Source organism: Asterias amurensis, chromosome 11 (genome assembly GCF_032118995.1).
Source record: "Asterias amurensis chromosome 11, ASM3211899v1".
NCBI lineage: Eukaryota > Metazoa > Echinodermata > Asteroidea > Forcipulatida > Asteriidae > Asterias > Asterias amurensis.
The window spans coordinates 15352595-15370967 of NC_092658.1; the positions used below are offsets into that span (position 1 = coordinate 15352595).

Below are 18373 nucleotides of genomic sequence, written 5' to 3' on the forward strand. Positions count from 1 at the left end.
GGAAAAGTTTTGCGCGATCAACCGATCGTGCAGGAAAAGTTTTGCGCGATCAACCGATCGTGCAGGAATGGGTTTGCGCGATCAACCGATCGTGCAGGAATGGTTTCGCGCGTTCGACCGATCGTGCAGGTAAACTATTCCTCGGGGCGATTTCTCAAAGCAATACAATTCATAGCAGGACAAATTTTCCGTATCACCATAGTGATTTATATAGTGACGTCACACTACGCGCCAAACAATTCCTGCACAATCGGCCCATCGCGCAAAACCATTCCTGCACAATCGACCGATCGCGCAAAACCATTCCTGCACAATCGGCCGATCACTCATAACTATTCCTGCACAATCGGCCGATCGCGCCGAGCCATTCTCGCACGATCGGTTGATCGCGCATGCTCGTTGCCGAATGTTGCGCGATCGACCGATTGTTGCGCGATCGACCGATTGCTGCGCGATCGACCGATTGCTGCGCGATCGACCGATTGTTGCGCGATCGACCGATTGTTGCGCGATCGACCGATTGTTGCGCGATCGACCGATTGCTGCGCGATCGACCGATTGCTGCGCGATCGACCGATTGCTGCGCGATCGACCGATTGTTGCGCGATCGACCAATTGCTGCGCGATCGACCGATTGTTGCGCGATCGACCAATTGTTGCGCGATCGGCCGATTGCTGCGCGACCAATAGATATTTCAATAGCGCAGCGCGATCGGTCAATAGCGCAGCGCGATCAACCGATCGCGCAGATTGACAGATCGCGCCCAACATAATGATAGACAAACTGCAACCTCCGACTATTTGCCGGAACATGTGCGTATTTGGAGGAGGTAAACAAATCGAGTGACAGTGAATGACATCAGTGTCTTGAGCAAGTGAGACATCAAGAATTCTCGCAAAATGATCCGGAATTTAGTCCTCTCGAAAGGTGTGGTTGACGTTGTAATATATGTAATATATGGGAAGACTTTCCGTACCATGCCACCACTTTGCACTCAATTGTACCGGAGCAAAAGGAACATTCTATTTGAGTTGGTGGTGGCAGGATACGGAAAGTCTTAAAATTTAAGCCTAAAATTAATAATAATAGCACTTAGGCCCCCTAAAGCTATAACTCTTTTTTCCAACTACGTTAAAATTTTTGTAATATTTTTACATCAAATTAAAAGTCTCCTCAAGAGAAATTCAATGTTGCACTCATCGACATAGGTGCTTTCGTTAATTAATTTAGTGTTAGTTAGTGTTACCTTTTCCAAAAGAGAACAAACATGTGGGCTCTTCTGGTCGCAGACAGAGGTAAAAAGATTGTTACCTTAACGTGCACTCAAACACTCAAAAATGAGATTTTACTGAGAACTTGGTTTAAAACTTTAATTAAAACCTACGTAAATTCATACCCGACCTCGCGTGGGAGCAAAACCCAACTTATCTTACTCAGAAATGGACAATGATTTAATTGTGTAAAGGTTTTACAGAATACCAAGCTGTCGCTGAATGTATACATTCCTAAAGTAGGAAACTTACTTAGTACCAATGTTGCTCAAAATGGTAAAAAATACATAAATAGCTGGCAGCACAATTAACAAATGTATATTTGTGAGGCAAAAAAAAAAAAAAAAAAAAACGTAAATCTTTAGTTATTTAGTTATTTAGTTATTTAGTCTATTTATCTATCTGTGCTGGTACTCCTCAACGCCATTCAGCAACTAAACGAGGGGACATATTGGCCATCCGTATGGTTGTCTCAAAGTTGAGTTGTCCCAACTGTCGAGTTGTCCGAGAGAAGAGTTGTCAGAACACCAGAAATAAAGTTTTGTTGTGCAATTGACCCCATTCACCATAGTTTGTGACATTATGTTGATGCAAGGGGTCAACAGTAATGTTTATTCTCTCAATGCCTGTAAAGCCACGCCCACGTAAAGCCACGCCCACTTCACACAAATTGGCTCCATTGATTGCAAAATAAACAAAGGTTTTTAATTTTATTTTTAGCGTTTTTGTGTGTTGTGCTACTTTTTGTGCTTAAAGCCATTATACACTTTCGGACCAGAAAAAAAAATCACAGATTTACAAATAACTTACAGGGTTCACAGAAGGTAATGATAAAAGACTTCTCTTGAAATATTTTTCCATGAAATGCTTTAGTTTTTGAGAAAACATTGAAACAATTATCAATTCTCGACAACAAGAATTACGGATTATAGTAAATACATGTCATGACACGGCGAAACGTGCGAAAACAAGGGTGGGTTTTCTCGTTATTTTCTCCCGACTCCAATGACCGATTGAGCCTAAATTTTCACAGGTTTGTTTTTTTTAAATATAAGTTGTGATACACGAAGTGTGGGCCTTTGGACAATACTGTTTACCGAAAGTGCCAATAGCTTTATTATGACTATGTAATTAGACCCTGGTTAGCAAGCGTCTTGACCATGACACCATGGTTAAACACTGTTACATATTTTTTCTTCCAGTGAGCTCCTGTCGGGTATTGTTGAGGGAGTGTGTCAAGTTTGGGTGCAGATCCTCGACTAACAGCAATGGACGTCGTCACCAAGCTCATTATAACCTGAATGGTAGAAGATTCCTCTGCAGTGGTCAGCCAGCTCCTAGAGTATGTGTAGTCGGCAGCGGGCCTGCTGGCTTCTATACAGCACAGGGACTTCTTAAGGTACATGTAGGAGCAAGCCTGGAATAGCACCCAGGCCAGTGAGGCCAAGGTCTTGGTGCCCCTTCAAAATGTTCCCATTGACTTTAAGATTTTCCAATAGAAGTGCCCTTTGCAAAATGAAAATTGCCTTGCCCTTTCAAAGAGGGAGTTCTAGGTTAAACAAAAAGTCAAGCAAAAGTTGACCAGGATTGGTGATGTTTTTCAAAACAAAAGAATGACACTCAATAGTTCAGTAAGGCATAAATTTAACGAGCACTCTCTCCTGCTTGTTAGATTAAAAGGAATGAAAGAAATTGATAATTTTTCAGAGGAGTTATGACTATTTTAATAAAGGTACTCATTTTGCAAGCTGTCCCTGGAATGAATTTTTTGTATACCTTTTGCTACTTACTCAGACATGTCAGATATTTAGGTTTAACATTCCATGGACAGCTACAAACATAATAATTTGGGGGGCTAATCATCCTTACTCGCAGCCAGAGCTGAATTGCGAAGGACGCGGCTACAACGTGTTCGAGAAGTAGGCAATATGCAAGGGCAACTTCTCTTAGAAATGACCAGTTTATGTATTCCCTTTTTTCAGATAAGTAGGACAGGATGAGGGAATAAATATGTGATGAAAGGTTTTAAACTAGTAATTGCATTGTGCAAGGTTCATTTTGGGACCTGTTGTTGTTTCCTTATTTTGTTGTTATGCCCTTGTGACACTATATGGAATGGGCACAATATAAATCAATAAATTATTAAAATGCTTAAAATAAATTTGTATCCCAGGGTAATTCTCAATGTACGGTGGACATCATTGACAAGCTTCCTGTACCATTCGGACTGGTGAGATTCGGAGTAGCTCCAGACCATCCTGAAGTTAAGGTAATTGTTTTCAATAACTTTGATTGTTTGAACAACTTTCTGGTGATGATAGGAAGGGCGTTGTGGCCGAGTGGATAAGAGAATCAAACTCAAGTTCTAGTGTTTCGGAGTGTTGGTTCGAATCCCGGTCGTGACACATGTGTCCTTGAGCAAGATCCTTTACTTTAATTGCTTCTCTTGTATACCCAGGGGTATACTATTAATGGGTAGCTGCCAGGGTAGAGGTTGATACTGTGTTTAAAAAAACCTTCTGAGCATCACGGCAGCTCGGGCTGTTCATCTTCCCAGGGAACTGAGAAAGATTTAAAATGGAATGTTATTGGACAAATGACCAGGGCGCTAATGTAAAGCGCATTGATACGGTAAAATGCGATATTAGAACCTATCGTTATTATTATTGATGAATCTAATGAATCGACAAAATGTATCGGAGTGTAGTCTAAAGAAATTGAGCACATGTCGAAGAGAAATTTAAAATTGTAGGGAAACACCAAATTAAATATGGTGGGTACCCATCTACAAGTACCTGTTAAATACTGGTGAATTCTAACTAGGTAACCAGGGGTTTTGGTTGTTGGAACAAAGTTGAAATACTGAAAACTTAAAAATAACATACAGGGCGAGAGGGCGCTATACAAGTCCACTGTTGAACATTAATAATGACAGTGGTTGACTGGCCAATTATCATCGCACGAGGGCGCTAAATAAGTTCACCACTGAAAATGACAAAGTCACCAATTGCCACAAATTTACCAGAATTTTTTTAATCTTTCTACATAGCTTAGTGGGTTCACTCCAGTCTTTCAACCAAAATTTTCTTGGGTCGAGCCGGCCCTTGCCATTTCTTTTTGGAATTTGTTTTTGAATCCCCAACAAAATTGTTAAAGTGTTAAAAATTGACCACATAATTTAAATGGATAGTTCTAGTACTACCTTTTTTTCCCTGATTTGTAGCTCTCAAGGATTTTGTTAAAATGAAAATAATGCTCAAAATTATAAATGGTCTCAATTCTGTCTCATGAATATGAAGTCATAATGACAATGTTGGGGGGGGGGAACCAGACTAACAATTGTCACTTGGAAGTCCAAGCAAACAGTCGCTGTGCATCTTCAATGATATGAATGTATACTTGGTAATTTTACTCTTACATTTAATGAAACTTTTTAGAAAAAATGAAATTTGTTATGCCCCAAAAATTGAAATCTGAGAACCATTACAGCAAAATGTTTCCCAGATTGTATTTTCCTACTACAAGTATTAGGGACTAATAGGCCCAAGGTTTACTTTGCCTCTTAAAGGAACACGTTGCCTTGGATCGGTCGAGTTGGTCTTTGAAAAGCCTTTGTAACCGTTTTTTATAAAATGCATATGGGAAGAAAGCTGTTGTAAAAGTAGAATACAATAATCCACACAAACATGCCTCGAAATTGCGTGGTTTTCCTTTTACCTCGTCGACTAAACACGTCGGCCATTTATGGGGGTCAAAATTTTGACTCCCATAAATGGCCGACCATGTTAGTTCGCACAGTAGAAGGAAAACCACGCAACTTCGAGGCAAACTTGTGTGGATCATTGTATTCTACTTTTAAAACATCTTTCCAACCATATGCATTTGATAAAAAACGGTTACAAACGCTTTTGTTTTGACCAACTCGTCTGATCCAAGGACACAGGGATGACCCTACTTGTCTTAAACAAAATGCCAACATACATGTTGTAGGCCTAGATGTAATATAAGTACCCAGAATTACAGGGCAAACTCTTTTCCCCCCGGCTTTTCCACAATTCCTCCTGAGTGTGAAACTGATCAATCCATGAAGCAGCTGTCTCCATCAAGATATTTTTTTTAACCCTACAAATAAAAGTTTGATTAATACATTCAGTTGCAGGTGCTGATGCCATTCCATGGACAATTTTAGAAATACCCCCCCCCCCACTAAATATAAATCTGGTTAAGCCCTGTGCTGTCAGCAGCGGCTTCTGGTTAGAGTAATAAAAATGTGTATATCTTTCCCCTCGTCTTTTAAATGATTGATTCACACAGTTATTTAATCTGCTTCGGAGTAAAACAGATGCAGCCCAGACTCTGTTTCGTTCCTGGTTCAAATTTATGAATTTCTTGGAATTTGTATTCAGTTTTGTATCCTGTTTTTTATATAAATTTTTGATGTCATGGTCAAGTCCCTGGACTCAAGCTCTGGTGTTTCTGATTAGCAGAATTTAGGCTTGAGTCTTGGTCTGTGTCCAGGGTAATGGGCGCTGTGAGATGCCCTCAGGTGTGACAGCACTTTATAAGAACTGCATATTATTATTTATTATTAATAAATACCTTGGACGGTTTCAAGTCTCTGATTGGTCAAAACCTGGTCTCGTGGGGGTGTATTAGCGTGCAGTATAAATACTGGCTTTGGGAAAATAACGATTAAGTGGGCCCCTAAATCAGCATAAATCGTGTAAAACTAGTTTGCGCGTTGCATGCACTGTCAAATATTCATGTTAGTTTCATTGCAACTTCGCGCATTTGCGCGTACACGCTGAAAATGTAACACTTGTAACAGGTGCACACGTATAAACTCATTTTCCATGGTCTTGTTTACAGCGACCGCGTTTTAACGCACAAAGAACAGCTATCGTCCAATCATTTGCCTCCTTTGACCCCAGTGATGGCGCTGAACAGACCATTATTCAAAAGAGTCACTGGTCTCAAAGTATCAGAAATGTGACTAACGCACGAAAGAGACGGGAACCATCAAAAGCTAAAATATGGCCCCTGAGTATTGCGAGAGGTCACAAAATTTGGGAAATTTTAGTCGTTTATTTCATTTAAAAGGTATTTATTAATGGGAATAACAGTGATCGGACCCAGTCCTCACTGCGTGGTAATGACTTTGGTTGGTGGCTGGTGGCTGGCGCTGGCACAGACCTTGCCTCGGGCTCCCTCCATTATGCTACGCAGAATATTGTTCAGCAATAATGTTCTGCTTTTAAAGCAGCTCTATGAAATTGAGATATGGACAGACTCAACAATAAGTTTACTTGGTTCTTTAAAGCCAAGTAATAAAAGCCCTGGCATCAGTTGGTTTTCTCTACCTCATCATTTTTTGAAATGTCATTCTTAATTTTTTTTTTTTTCAGTTTTTGTCCCCAACATCGCTGGATTTTTCCGTATTTGAAAGGGAGAGATATATTTTTCTATTCTGATTGGAATGGAAGTTGCATTGGTGGTCATTTGAAGTTACTAGCGCCCTCTGTTGACAGGCTTCAGAAGATTCTGTAGCTCATGTAAAATTCATGATTTAAATTCACTGCATTTGGATTGCAGAACAGTTCAAACTATAAACTATTTATCATTGATGATTTTGCAATGAGACATATATGTTGTCCTCAAAGTCGGGTCCTGGTGAATGATTTTAAAAAATAAATAACCCCAAGTGAGTTATTTGCATTTTAATTTGTTGATGTAGCTGAGTCCAAGGTTAATTATACTTAAACAAATTGTGTGATGACGAAATGTCTAGACAAAAGTCACTTTAATTAAGTTGAACCTTGAAAAGAAACGTGAATGTAAAATGTAAATTACTTTGGGAAAAAAAGCCTGAAGTCACAGACTTGTTCATGTATGCATTTTTGTTTAATGCAATGTAAATTTGTTTTTAATAACCAAAGAAACTATTGTAATTCTTTGAGAAAATAAGAGCTTGACCATAAGTGTAAAATTGTATACACTTTTGTCATGTTGACCTGGTTTGTGGACCTGGTATGTTTGCTTAGTTTACTGTCAGACTGTAGGCCTAAATGTGTACTAACTCCTGCTTTTAAGGTGTAAAGTCACTCTTCTTTTTTCTATTTCAACATTGGTTTGGTGACAGAATGCTATTGCATTTAGTCTGCACTCAATACATTAGGCAACTTAAAGGAACATTACAGAATTGGTTTTTGCTAACAAAACAGTTGCTGGCAGTGTAAACACTTCATGTAATCCACCATATACATAACCTGACTAATCTGTAGAAGTTTGAGATCGATCGCCCATCTGGGTCACGAGAGAATAGTGAAAAACCGATTACAAATTTTGCATTGCATCGATGCCAAAACAAAATTGAATAAAACGCTCACTGAGCGATAAACTTGTTGGAACGCGAAGTTAGATTATTTATTTCTTATCAAATATGACATTTCATACAGAAATATTTCAAGGGATGTTTTCAACTATCATCGTCATTAGACCGTGTAAGTTTTATGTAAATCTGTGATCTTCACGATTTTTGTTTCTTACCAATTCTGTAACGTTCCTTTAAAAGACATCAGTCCAGTTGGACACTTTCGGTAATTGTCTAAGACCTGAGTCTTCTCACTTGGTGTATCTCAACATAGGCATAAAATAACAAACCTTTGAAAGTTTGAGATCAATCGGTCGTCAAAGTTGCGAGATATTAATAACAGAAAAAAACACCATTGTCACACGAAGTTGTGTACTTTAAGATGCTTGATTTCGAGACCTCAAATTCTAATTCTGAGGTCTCAGACTCAAATTCGTGGAAAATTACTTCTTTCTCAAAAACTACGTTACTTCAGAGAGAGCCATTTCTCATAATGTTTTATACTATCAACAGCTCCCCATCACTCGTTACCAAGTAAGGTTTTATGCTAATAATTATTTTGAGTAATTACCAATAGTATCTATCCCAGTGCCTTTAGGTTGACTTCACTCATATCCCCTCTTCCTACGGCTTCTAAAGTTGATTGCACTCAAATGTAGAGTACCCTACTTGTTGAGAAAACAACAGAAACTAGTTTCCAGTCAAAATACAATAAAGTTTACTTTATTTTCTGCCTAACAGCCTTATGAAACTGGGCCTAGGTCATCTAAATGTTTTGTATTAAAATCCGAAATACCAAACTTTCTTGTGTCTCGTTTGGCTTTGAATAAATTTCTCAGAAATCAATTAATTTTTTTCATATTCCCACTTTAGGGCAGAGTAACTCAAAACTCTAGTTTATGGATTTTTTTATGGCGTTTAAACACTGCTCTCCTTTTGAGTGTCTGCAGTGACGTTTTTACTCGCTATCTAAAAATAAAAAAATAATTGAGACAATTAAAGTTGAGATGTATTGAATGTCTCAGAATTGTCTTGGATCGAATGCCTGTGTGGTTGTGTCCGAGCGGTCAACTAACTGGGTTTTGACGAGTACTTCTTTGGACAATTTTGTGAACTGTTGTTTTTGGTTTTGTCTTATGAAAAACTATCAGACACATAACCAAGGGGCCATTCAACTTGCTGTGAGTGAAGTTACATACAGAAGGGACAGTCGATGAGAGGCATTCCGCATATGTATGTACATGTACCATGGAAGTACCTCCATTTTACAAAGGTCTCAAAATAGCCAACTGCACCTCTGGCAACTGCCCTGTGCTTTTGCTTTGGTGCCCTCTGAAAAGTTCCATTACATATGTACATTTTCCAATATCCGAGTGTCCCTTACCAGAGGGAAATTGCTGAGCCCCTTCAAGAGCGAAGAGCAAGGCCTGTATACATTGTAGTACATTGTGAATATGATAAAAGTCATAAAATAGAATTAGCTGTTAAAAAGAAACTAATACCAACCGAAAGGACCTAAGGTATAAATGCAAAACATAGTTAATGGCCTAACGTTTCGACCCTAGCAGAGTCTTTCTTGAAGGTTAATTGAAAACACAACAAACATGAACAGGTAAGTGTAACATAAGCAGTGAAGTGGAAATACATGAAAAGAGAGAGTGAGAGAGTGAGAGCGATTAAAAGTACTGTGACCTTTGAGATAAAATGATGATGTTTGTTTTGTTTCATTCCAAGTTCAATCGACAAAAGGACCTATAGGCCTATTGGTAATGAAAAAAAAGAGTTAATGGCCTGACGTTTTTGAACCTACATGTAGCAGAGTCTTTCTCGAAGGCTAAATGACAACACAACAAACATGAACTGGGGCCAATTTGATAGAGCTGCTTAAGCAAAAAAATTGCTTAAGCATGAAAATAGCTCGCTTATTTTACACATGTTACTGGCCAAAATTTCATGCAACATACTTTGCTTATGACTGGTATTTAGCTGTTGTTTACTTAAAATACCAATTTAGTGGAGTCTTGGCCGGTAATCTGATTTTACTAAGCAATGATTTTTTTGCTTAAGCAAAATTTTGTGCTTAAGCAGCTCTATGAAATTGGGCCCAGGTATCTAGGTGTATCATACATAGTGTAAGCAGTGAAGTGGAAATACATGAATACAGAGAGAGAAAGTACTGTGACCTTTGAGATTGGAAATAAGTTTGTTTTGTTTCACTCCAAGTTCAATCAACAAAAAATAATGGTAGATGTAAAATATAGTAAGTGGCTTGACATTTCGAACCTAGCAGAGTCTTATCGACAACACAACAAACATAAACAGGTAACTATTAGTGTAACATTATAAGCATGAAAAACATGAATAGGGAGAGAGATAAAAAGTACAGTCACCTTTGAGATTAGAAATTATGAATTTGTTTTGTTTTATCCCAAGTCCAATCGATATTGTATCAGTCACCATTCCAAGTTTAGAGCGATGTTAGTGCACCCTAGACCCAGGTGTATCTTCTTGGGTTTCCAGCAAAACCAACAGGGTGCAGTTATCACATCATTTACTCTCTAATCGTTTAATTCCGTCATGTTCAGTTAGAACAGTGTTGTAAGAGTCTTGTGGCACCTCTTGCTGCAGGGAGTGACGGGGAAACGCATGCTGGTCAGCACAAGGTTATTGCACTGTGCTTCCTGTATACACCTGCGCGGAGATCTCCCCATGTTTTTTGACACATGAGAACAAAATAATACTCGATAATTTCTGTTTCCCCAGCCATTTCATTCAGGATAGATATATGACTTATTGAATGAACATTTCATGACCCAGATTTTAACATATTTATCGGGAGTTCATTTTATTTTGGTTGCTACATGGGTTGCAAACCTTTTCTTTGAGTGTATCCATGTCAGTAAATCTTAGTGTCTGGGATGGGGTTTTTCAATTTTAGCAATGTCTGGGCATTTTGTGGTGATGATTTATACCAAGATGAATGGTCTCTAAAGGGTTAAAGAACATAAATGTACAAACTCAAAGCCTGTCAGCTGCTCTCTCCTTGTATGTAAGTGTACAATTAGCTTGTGCCCCCGGTAATTTTAGAGCCGGGTACCTGGAGTGAAATGGCTGGGTACCCTCTTGGAAGCCTGCAGCCGATTTTACGAAGCGCTAAGATTAATCCTATCTGAGTTAGGACAAGTAACTGGTCCTAACTTAGGATGGGTTCAATGCGTCCAACGTCTTTGGAAACGGTACTTTACTCGTCCTAAGTCCTAAGATTAATCCTCAATTAGGAAGAATTTGGTGAAATTGACAGATGGTAGTACACAGCAATACACGCCGTGCAACTTGTACGCGCGGGTTGGACCCGAGTAATGAAATTTAAAAAGACTCCAAAAAACCTACGGGAGCAGCTAAAGTTTTCAAGCCTTTTTTTTATATGAGGCAAGAACCGACAAATTTGAAAGGGTTAATTAACATTTCAGGTTCACAGGTACCCAAACACAGGCATAAAAACTCTGTAAAGTAGGTTCGCTCAGCCCCAGCGGCCAGGTATATCCATCAGGACTGCTGGGATGGGTGCTAACTAATCAGCTTGCACTGATTCTTGTTCAGGAAGTACGTGTATATCATGCGTGCAGTGTTGGTGTGATGCATGATGGGAGTGAACATTTTACCAACATGCATGCTTTATACGTGGGGCCGAGCAATTAAAGTAGGTTACTAAAGACATTTAAAATTTACCTTTTTTTTCTTGTTTATCTAGTCTTCTCCTACATGTACATGTCCTATAGAACATTAAAGGCATAAAACAACAAGCCTGTGAAAATTTTGCTCAATTGGTCATTGAAGTTGCGAGAAAATTATGAAAAAAACCCACCTTTGCTGGACGGATTTGTGTGCTTTCAGATAGGAATAAAAGACTTCTTGATAGAAGTCGCAAGAAATTACCTCTTTCTCAAAAACTATGTTCCGTCAGAGGGAGTCATTTCCCACAATGTTTTATACTATCAACAGCTCTCCAATGCTCGTTACTAAGTCAGTTTTAAAGTTAACATTTGTTTTGAGTAATTACCAAACGTGTACTTATGACATGTAACTTAATTGTAAGACAGTCTGTTTTCTTTTTTGCCAAAAAAGAGTAAATGGTCTGACATTTTGACTCTAGCAGAGCCTTACTCTTATTATAATTATACATGTAGCCTTATACTCTGCTAGGGTCGAAACGTCAGGCCATTAAAGATGCTATGTCAAATTTTTGGCCGATTTGACCCAAAAATTTTGATTCATATTCAATTCAAGTTACAAGCTTTCATTTGAGCCATTGCTCGAAAGAGTCCGCCAATTATTAGTAGCAGTGAATTACGTGACCAATTCTTATGGAATTTATAAGAAACGTTTTACATTTTTGTCATGGTTCCTGACCATTAAAAGTAAAAGTTAAACTTTTTTTCGTTAGAGCGGGTGATACTCTTTGAAATACCATTCACTCAAAAAAATCTATTTTTTAATGTTTGGGGCCAAAAATCTGACATAGCATCTTTAACAATGTTTTGCATTTTACCACATGTCCTTTTGGTGTGTAAGCAGTTTGTATGGCTAATTCTTTTTTTCTCATTTTCTCTTTTTGAACGTCTTTCCAATAATTAGAATGTGATCAACCAGTTCACATCAACTCTAGCAGCAGACAATCAGCGATGCTCTTTCTTGGGCAATGTGGAAGTGGGTAAACACATCAGCCTGCAAGACCTCTTTCATGCGTACGACATCGTAGTTCTGGTAAGCCTGACATTTTGTCTTTACTGCATCGTTGATCTACGACGAATACGTGCAGTTTTTTCCCCCTTAACTAGCCCTTGAATTTCATCTATTGATATTAACATTTCCATCTTTAAATAATAAGAGCGGCTTCTTATATAGCGCTCACTCAAGTGACGATGGAAGGCGCTTTATGTGGGACTTCGTTTGAATTACGAGATCTCCTCTTTTTACATAGCACAAGGTAATGGTTTGTTTACAAGTTGCTGTGTTGCAATATGCTGCCAATCGAGCCAGGAACACCGAGTTAACCCCTTCTCTTTACGATAAGTGCACTTGGTTCTTTTACGTGCATTACACAACACACGGGATCAGCGGCTTTACGTCCCATCCAAAGGACAAAGCAATGGTTAAGCAATGGTTAAGGACTCATGTGTTTCAAACCCACGCTCTTCTGATAAAAAATACCAGAGCTTGAGTCTGATGCTCTAACCACTAGGCCATGACAGGCTGGGTCATAAAATTATTAATCATAAAACTGTAACTTTGCTTAAGGTGGAAGAGCCCGACTTCTTGAGTACCGTAGGGCTGTGTTCTGAGTACAATGTGCTTACAAATTGTTCGTGTACCATGTACATTGTACAATGTATTGATTGACCTGTGGTCGCCATTCCGTCCCGGCAAAATACTCGCGGGGGTCCCCGTACCCGCTACGCAGCTTACTCGCAGGTACCCGTTTTGTACTCGCGGGGGTTTGGAATATTTTGTTGCTGGAACTGTAAGAAGATCATTGTGCTGTCAGTCTTTGCCCTGGCTGATCGATTGAACAGAGTGACGTAATCAAAAGTCATAATGCTAACTGACAAGTGTTTCTACATGTCCAAATAGAAGGTTTTGATTAAATCAAAGAAGTCAAGAAAAAGCTTGAAGTACATCAGGCCTGAAGTTTTATCTTTAAAAGGGCGATGCCATTTTCGTTTTGCAAAAAGTGTTTCATTGAAATGTCTTCAAGCACGGTTCGTACTTCCTGCGAATGCGAATGCGATACCAACATTGACGTCACAAATTCGCAACTAAGTTCGCACTGAGTTGAGCTGAGCTCAACTCACTTGCGAATATCGCTGGGAAAGGAGGGTTGTGGTGTCAAATTCACGTCAAATTCGCTTTGCATTCGTAGGCAGTATGAACCGGGCTTAAGTCTGTGGGAAATTTTTGAAGGGGCATCAAGGCAAAGAAAGACCATTGTTAACTCCCAGTAATTCCAGGCATGATACAGGACTGAAAAGGAATAGTTTTGAATCATTACTCAATTAAGTGGTTGTAGCTAGTAGCTTGTTGGTTTTCCTAGATGTGTTGCGGTTGAACATTTAGTTAAATATCTTCATACACAGCAAGAGAATTGACATTCAACAAGTTCAGTGGGCTGTGTTTCTTTAGTTTTTTGGGTCCACTTGATTTTACTTAAAATGAATGGACTCCCCTGGGAGGGCACATCCCTTTGATGACAGTTTTTTTTTAAAACTTTTGCCTTACCCTGGACGGCCCCTGCCAACAAAGAATTATGTCCGAAGATTTAAAATAAAAATAAATAAATAAATAAATATTTGTAAACTTATACAATTTCTTACTCGTCAAAGTGCACTGTTTTTCCCTGTTGCTTCCCCTCATGTTACATCTTTGCTTTTAGAAAGAAAGCAAATTTTCTGCTTGTTGCTCACTTTTTTGCAAGGGACTTAATACTGACTGTAATAACACTGAGTGTATCTTGCTGTTGATTCATTTATAGCATTGTAATTAAATATTTTCTCAATGCGTAGCGGTAAATTGGAGGGGTTGTTCAACTTCTTTAGCTTCGGCGAAATGAAGAAAAATAAATGTGTAGCTCACAGTGATGACGTAGATGAGTTGTTTCGCTTCGTCGTCTGTGAACTTTGAATGTACTATTGTTCATTTTTACACTGATTGTTTCTGAGTGATATTTTTTTTTTGCGATTGTTAAACAGCGGTTGATGCAGCGGGAGCTTCATCGTAAATTGGATTGCGAATCCGAGACTCCAACTAAATCCCTGCAGTTGCTTGAAACAGTGCAATGACTATTTGATTTGATTTTCCATTTTGCAGGATATTGTCTTAAAGGCACTGGACACTATTGGTAATTAGACAAAATAATTGGTTGCATAAAAACTTACTTGGTACTTAAACGAGCAATGGAGAGCTGTTGATAGTGTAAAACATTGTGAGAAACGGCTCCCTCTGAAGTACACAGGATTTAATGAGATCACTCAAATATTCAAAGGTCTTGAGCCTTTTATTTAGACATCTGAAAGCACACAAATTTGGGCAACAGGGATGCTTTTGTGCCCATTATTTTCTTGTAACGTCGATAACCAATTGAGCTCAAATTTTCACAGGTTCGTTATTTTATGCATGTTGAGATACACCAACCAAGTGAGAATACTGGTCTTTGACATTTACCAAAGATGTCCATTGCCTTTATATACACTGGACACCTTTGGTAATTGTGAAAGACCAGTGTCTCAAGTTAATAAACCTGTGAAAATTTGAGCTCAATTGGAAAGAAGAAAATGCCCTAGCACTTGTCAAGTTGTTTGCTTTCAGATGCTTGATGTTGAGACCTCAAAATGAAATTTTGAGGTCTCGAAAAATCAATTTCAAATATTTAAATGAGAAATTACCTGACGTACTATGTATGTTACTTCAGAGGGAGTCACTTTTTGCAGTGTTTTATACTATCCACAGCTCTCAATTGATCGTTAGTTTGATCAAACAATTATCAATGGGAATACTACACAACTACACAAACTTGTTTATAATTCGGTTGTTTATCATTTGATATTTTTTCTCCTCTAAATTTTTACCTAATTACCAATGTCTCAAACCTCGATATTGTGTAAAAACTACACTTGTACTACATGTATACCTGTTGATGACGTGCATAAAAATAAACAATACTTTGATGCCATCTGTGGGGCGTTGGTTTGTTGTTGCAACAAAGTGGGTAGATACAAAACAGAGCTCTCACAAAAGCAGCACTTGAGTGATGACGTCACATGGCTATTTTGCTGAAGCACGGAATTGGGTATTCAGCAGTCAGCAATGACTGCTTAAATTCTGTTTGTGCTCAAAGTGAACTCAATATCCATATCGATTGAACACATATTGAAATGAGTTCAGCAATTGCTGCTTCCGTTCATGCTGGTCTTTAAATAGGGAATAAAAGATAAACCAATGAGGTTTTAAACGGTCGCTTAAAACTGTCGTTTAAAACCGGTAAGGTCCTTCATCGCCCGGCCACGACCCTGCAAGGTTTTAAATTGCCGTTTAAGACTGTGTTACTACTCTTACATGTATATTCCCTTTCATAAGAACAGTTTTGTTAAAAAGCAGAAAATCTATACAAATTCATATTTTAACAAAAGCTGAAAACTACCAATTGTCACGTTGACGGGCTCAGTTTGGCAAAGGGTCAAATGGCAGTTTTGTGTGTATGCGGGTGTGCTTATAGTTATAGTTTCTTTAAGATTTCTCAAGATTATGCCTGGGCGACTAGTGAAATTTACTACTCAAAAATAAAACGTGGAGTGTATTATGGTGGGACAAGATCATTGCAAAGTCCATTGCCCTCATCAACAGTTCATTTTCCCCAATCAAAATTCTGAAAAAGTTGTTTCAAATGCTAATTAGCCATTACATTGGCAATTTAGCACAAATTTGAAGCATTCTGGAAAGGCGTAATTCTGTAAGGCCTCATTACACATTGAGAGCTGTGGGGATGGTGTGTGTACTGTTCTTATTACACAAAACCCAATACAAAATTGTATAATGATACACAGTGAACAATGGACCCTTCCCGTGAAATATGCTAATCACGTTCACGCATGCGTACAGACCCTGTTGGTTGGCAAACGCCATAGAGTTGTGCACTAAGCAGACGCGCAATCGCCTCTCTGTCACACACCCATTAGCCGTGTACAAAACAGCGCGATGTTCCCTCATTTTGCCAACCAAAATGTTAGTGCGCAGGCGCTATGTGCAATTTATATATTTCATGGGAAGGGTCTATTTCCCTTGAATAGCAGAACAAAAGGCTACAGAGAATGTATCAGAACTTTGCTAATCACCATTTGCTGCTCAATATTGGTATCCAGTGTGCACAAAATAATTTCTCGCAATTTTTTGCTATGCAAAAATTGCTGGACAAAAAACACTCCTTGATTGTACTGTAGCATAACAGAGCTGTCAAGTCTCCCTGATTGTGTTGAATATTCCCTGCAAAAATTGCTGGACATAAAACACCCCTTGATTGTACTGTAGCATAACAGAGCTGTCAACTCTCCCTGATTGTGTCGAATATTCCCTGAAAAAGAGGATTTCACTCCTACCTGACTGTGTGGGTTTCTCCAATTGGGGGTTTTCTCTCACCTCTCAAACTGAACATTCTTCTTGATTGATGTTATTGGTGCATGTGCTGTTGGATATGCAGTGAAGTACTTTTTGTAAAGGGTAGTTGAGGTAACGTAATTATTGCCGTAATTGCCAGAAGGGAAGAAGGAGTCCACCGGCATAATGCAGTGCATAAATTTGACACATTTCAAGGAGTTGGTAAAGGATGGATGGAGTTCAAAATTTTTGGGGGATCCTTATGAAGGGGCACAAAGGCCAAGATGAGGGCAATATAGTCCACATCCATTCTCCAGGGCTTCCGTTTAATTCAAGGCCTGAAGTTACTTCAGGTTTAGAACTTCGTGAACTAAAGAAAAATCTTCTCTCTGGTTGGATAGTATTAAGCAAGACAGTTCTCTTAGTAACAAAGTCTACCTGGCAAGCAGATACACACAGGTTGTGACCGCAAACCATCTAATTATATATTGATACCTTGCCATGCAATTCCTCAAATCCCATACGAAAAGATAGATATTTGCATTTTTGTTACTTTCCCCAAAAATTACTAAGATGGAAAAAACAACAACTTATTCAGTACATATTACAATAATTGCCAGATGAGAGGCATAAATCCACCCTGCATAAATTTGACACCTTCCAAGTCATCAATCCTCTACCTCTTCAGCTCTCTGATTAAATTTGTTTTGATACAGAGATGCAAATGATGCTTAGATTAAAGCCCCCCCCCAAAAAAAAAACATCCCTGACATCTGGGCAGATTATCATAGAGACTAATTTCCGGCTGCTAGCCAACGTCCTATCCTATCCTAGTACTTTCTCTCCACTGTCTATACCTGTGACTTCCTACTGCAAGGGGGTTCATGCAAGTTCACTTCACTTTACGGGGGTGGCAGGGTGGGGGGGGGGTTGCTGGTTCATGATGGAGATCAAAACAAGTTTTCCCTAAAGTCCCTTTAAGTATTTTGATTTCATACGAAAACAAAAAGAAGTATAAAATGTTTGCAGTGTAAGATCTGTAGTGAATGTTTGTAAACTGCGATGGTTGGATCAAGCGTTGATGCCACTGGGGAGAAGTTACTCTATAGTCAAATTGCTTGCCAGTAAAAGGGGAATGACACCAGATCTGTGTGGTTAAATGGAATCAGAAAGGAGATTTTTTGTAGGATTGAGTGTTGGAGGTGGGGGGGGGGGGGAAGTTGTGTAATCTCGTCCTGAGAAGCATAAAATGTAAAAGGGTTTATTGTGACAGGTACATCAGCTTGGAGTGTTCAGAAGCTTCTTTTGACTGAGCTGGGCATCCCAAACGGATAATCTTTTTTCTCTGAAGATGTTAGTGTTAATTTTATATACATGCGCGAATATATCTTGTTACAGCTCAAATGAAAAAGGGCCTTACAGCAAATGATATTGCTTGTATAGTGAGAGTGGTAGAATAGTATGGTGGATTGACGACATTTCAAGTTCTAGTGGGATGCACACATCAGATTGTGGGTGGAATCCTTTCCTTGATCCACAGGTGTGCATGCATGGGATAGAAAAAGTTAGAGTAGAAAACCTTCAACT

At 38.9% G+C, this 18373-nt stretch overlaps 1 protein-coding gene across 2 annotated transcripts in view; it reads left to right on the forward strand.

Moving 5' to 3' along the window:
* The first annotated feature begins 790 nt into the window (after window positions 1–790).
* The window catches only part of LOC139944322 (NADPH:adrenodoxin oxidoreductase, mitochondrial-like), a 191356-nt gene continuing 173773 nt past the window's right edge, over window positions 791–18373 (forward strand). For both annotated transcript variants that reach the window (XM_071941315.1, XM_071941314.1), the window contains exons 1-4: window positions 791–928; window positions 2475–2671; window positions 3446–3541; window positions 12278–12406. In XM_071941315.1, the coding sequence (XP_071797416.1) occupies window positions 901–928; window positions 2475–2671; window positions 3446–3541; window positions 12278–12406 (450 nt within the window). In that variant the 5' untranslated portion in view covers window positions 791–900. The remainder of the gene's footprint in view (window positions 929–2474; window positions 2672–3445; window positions 3542–12277; window positions 12407–18373) is intronic.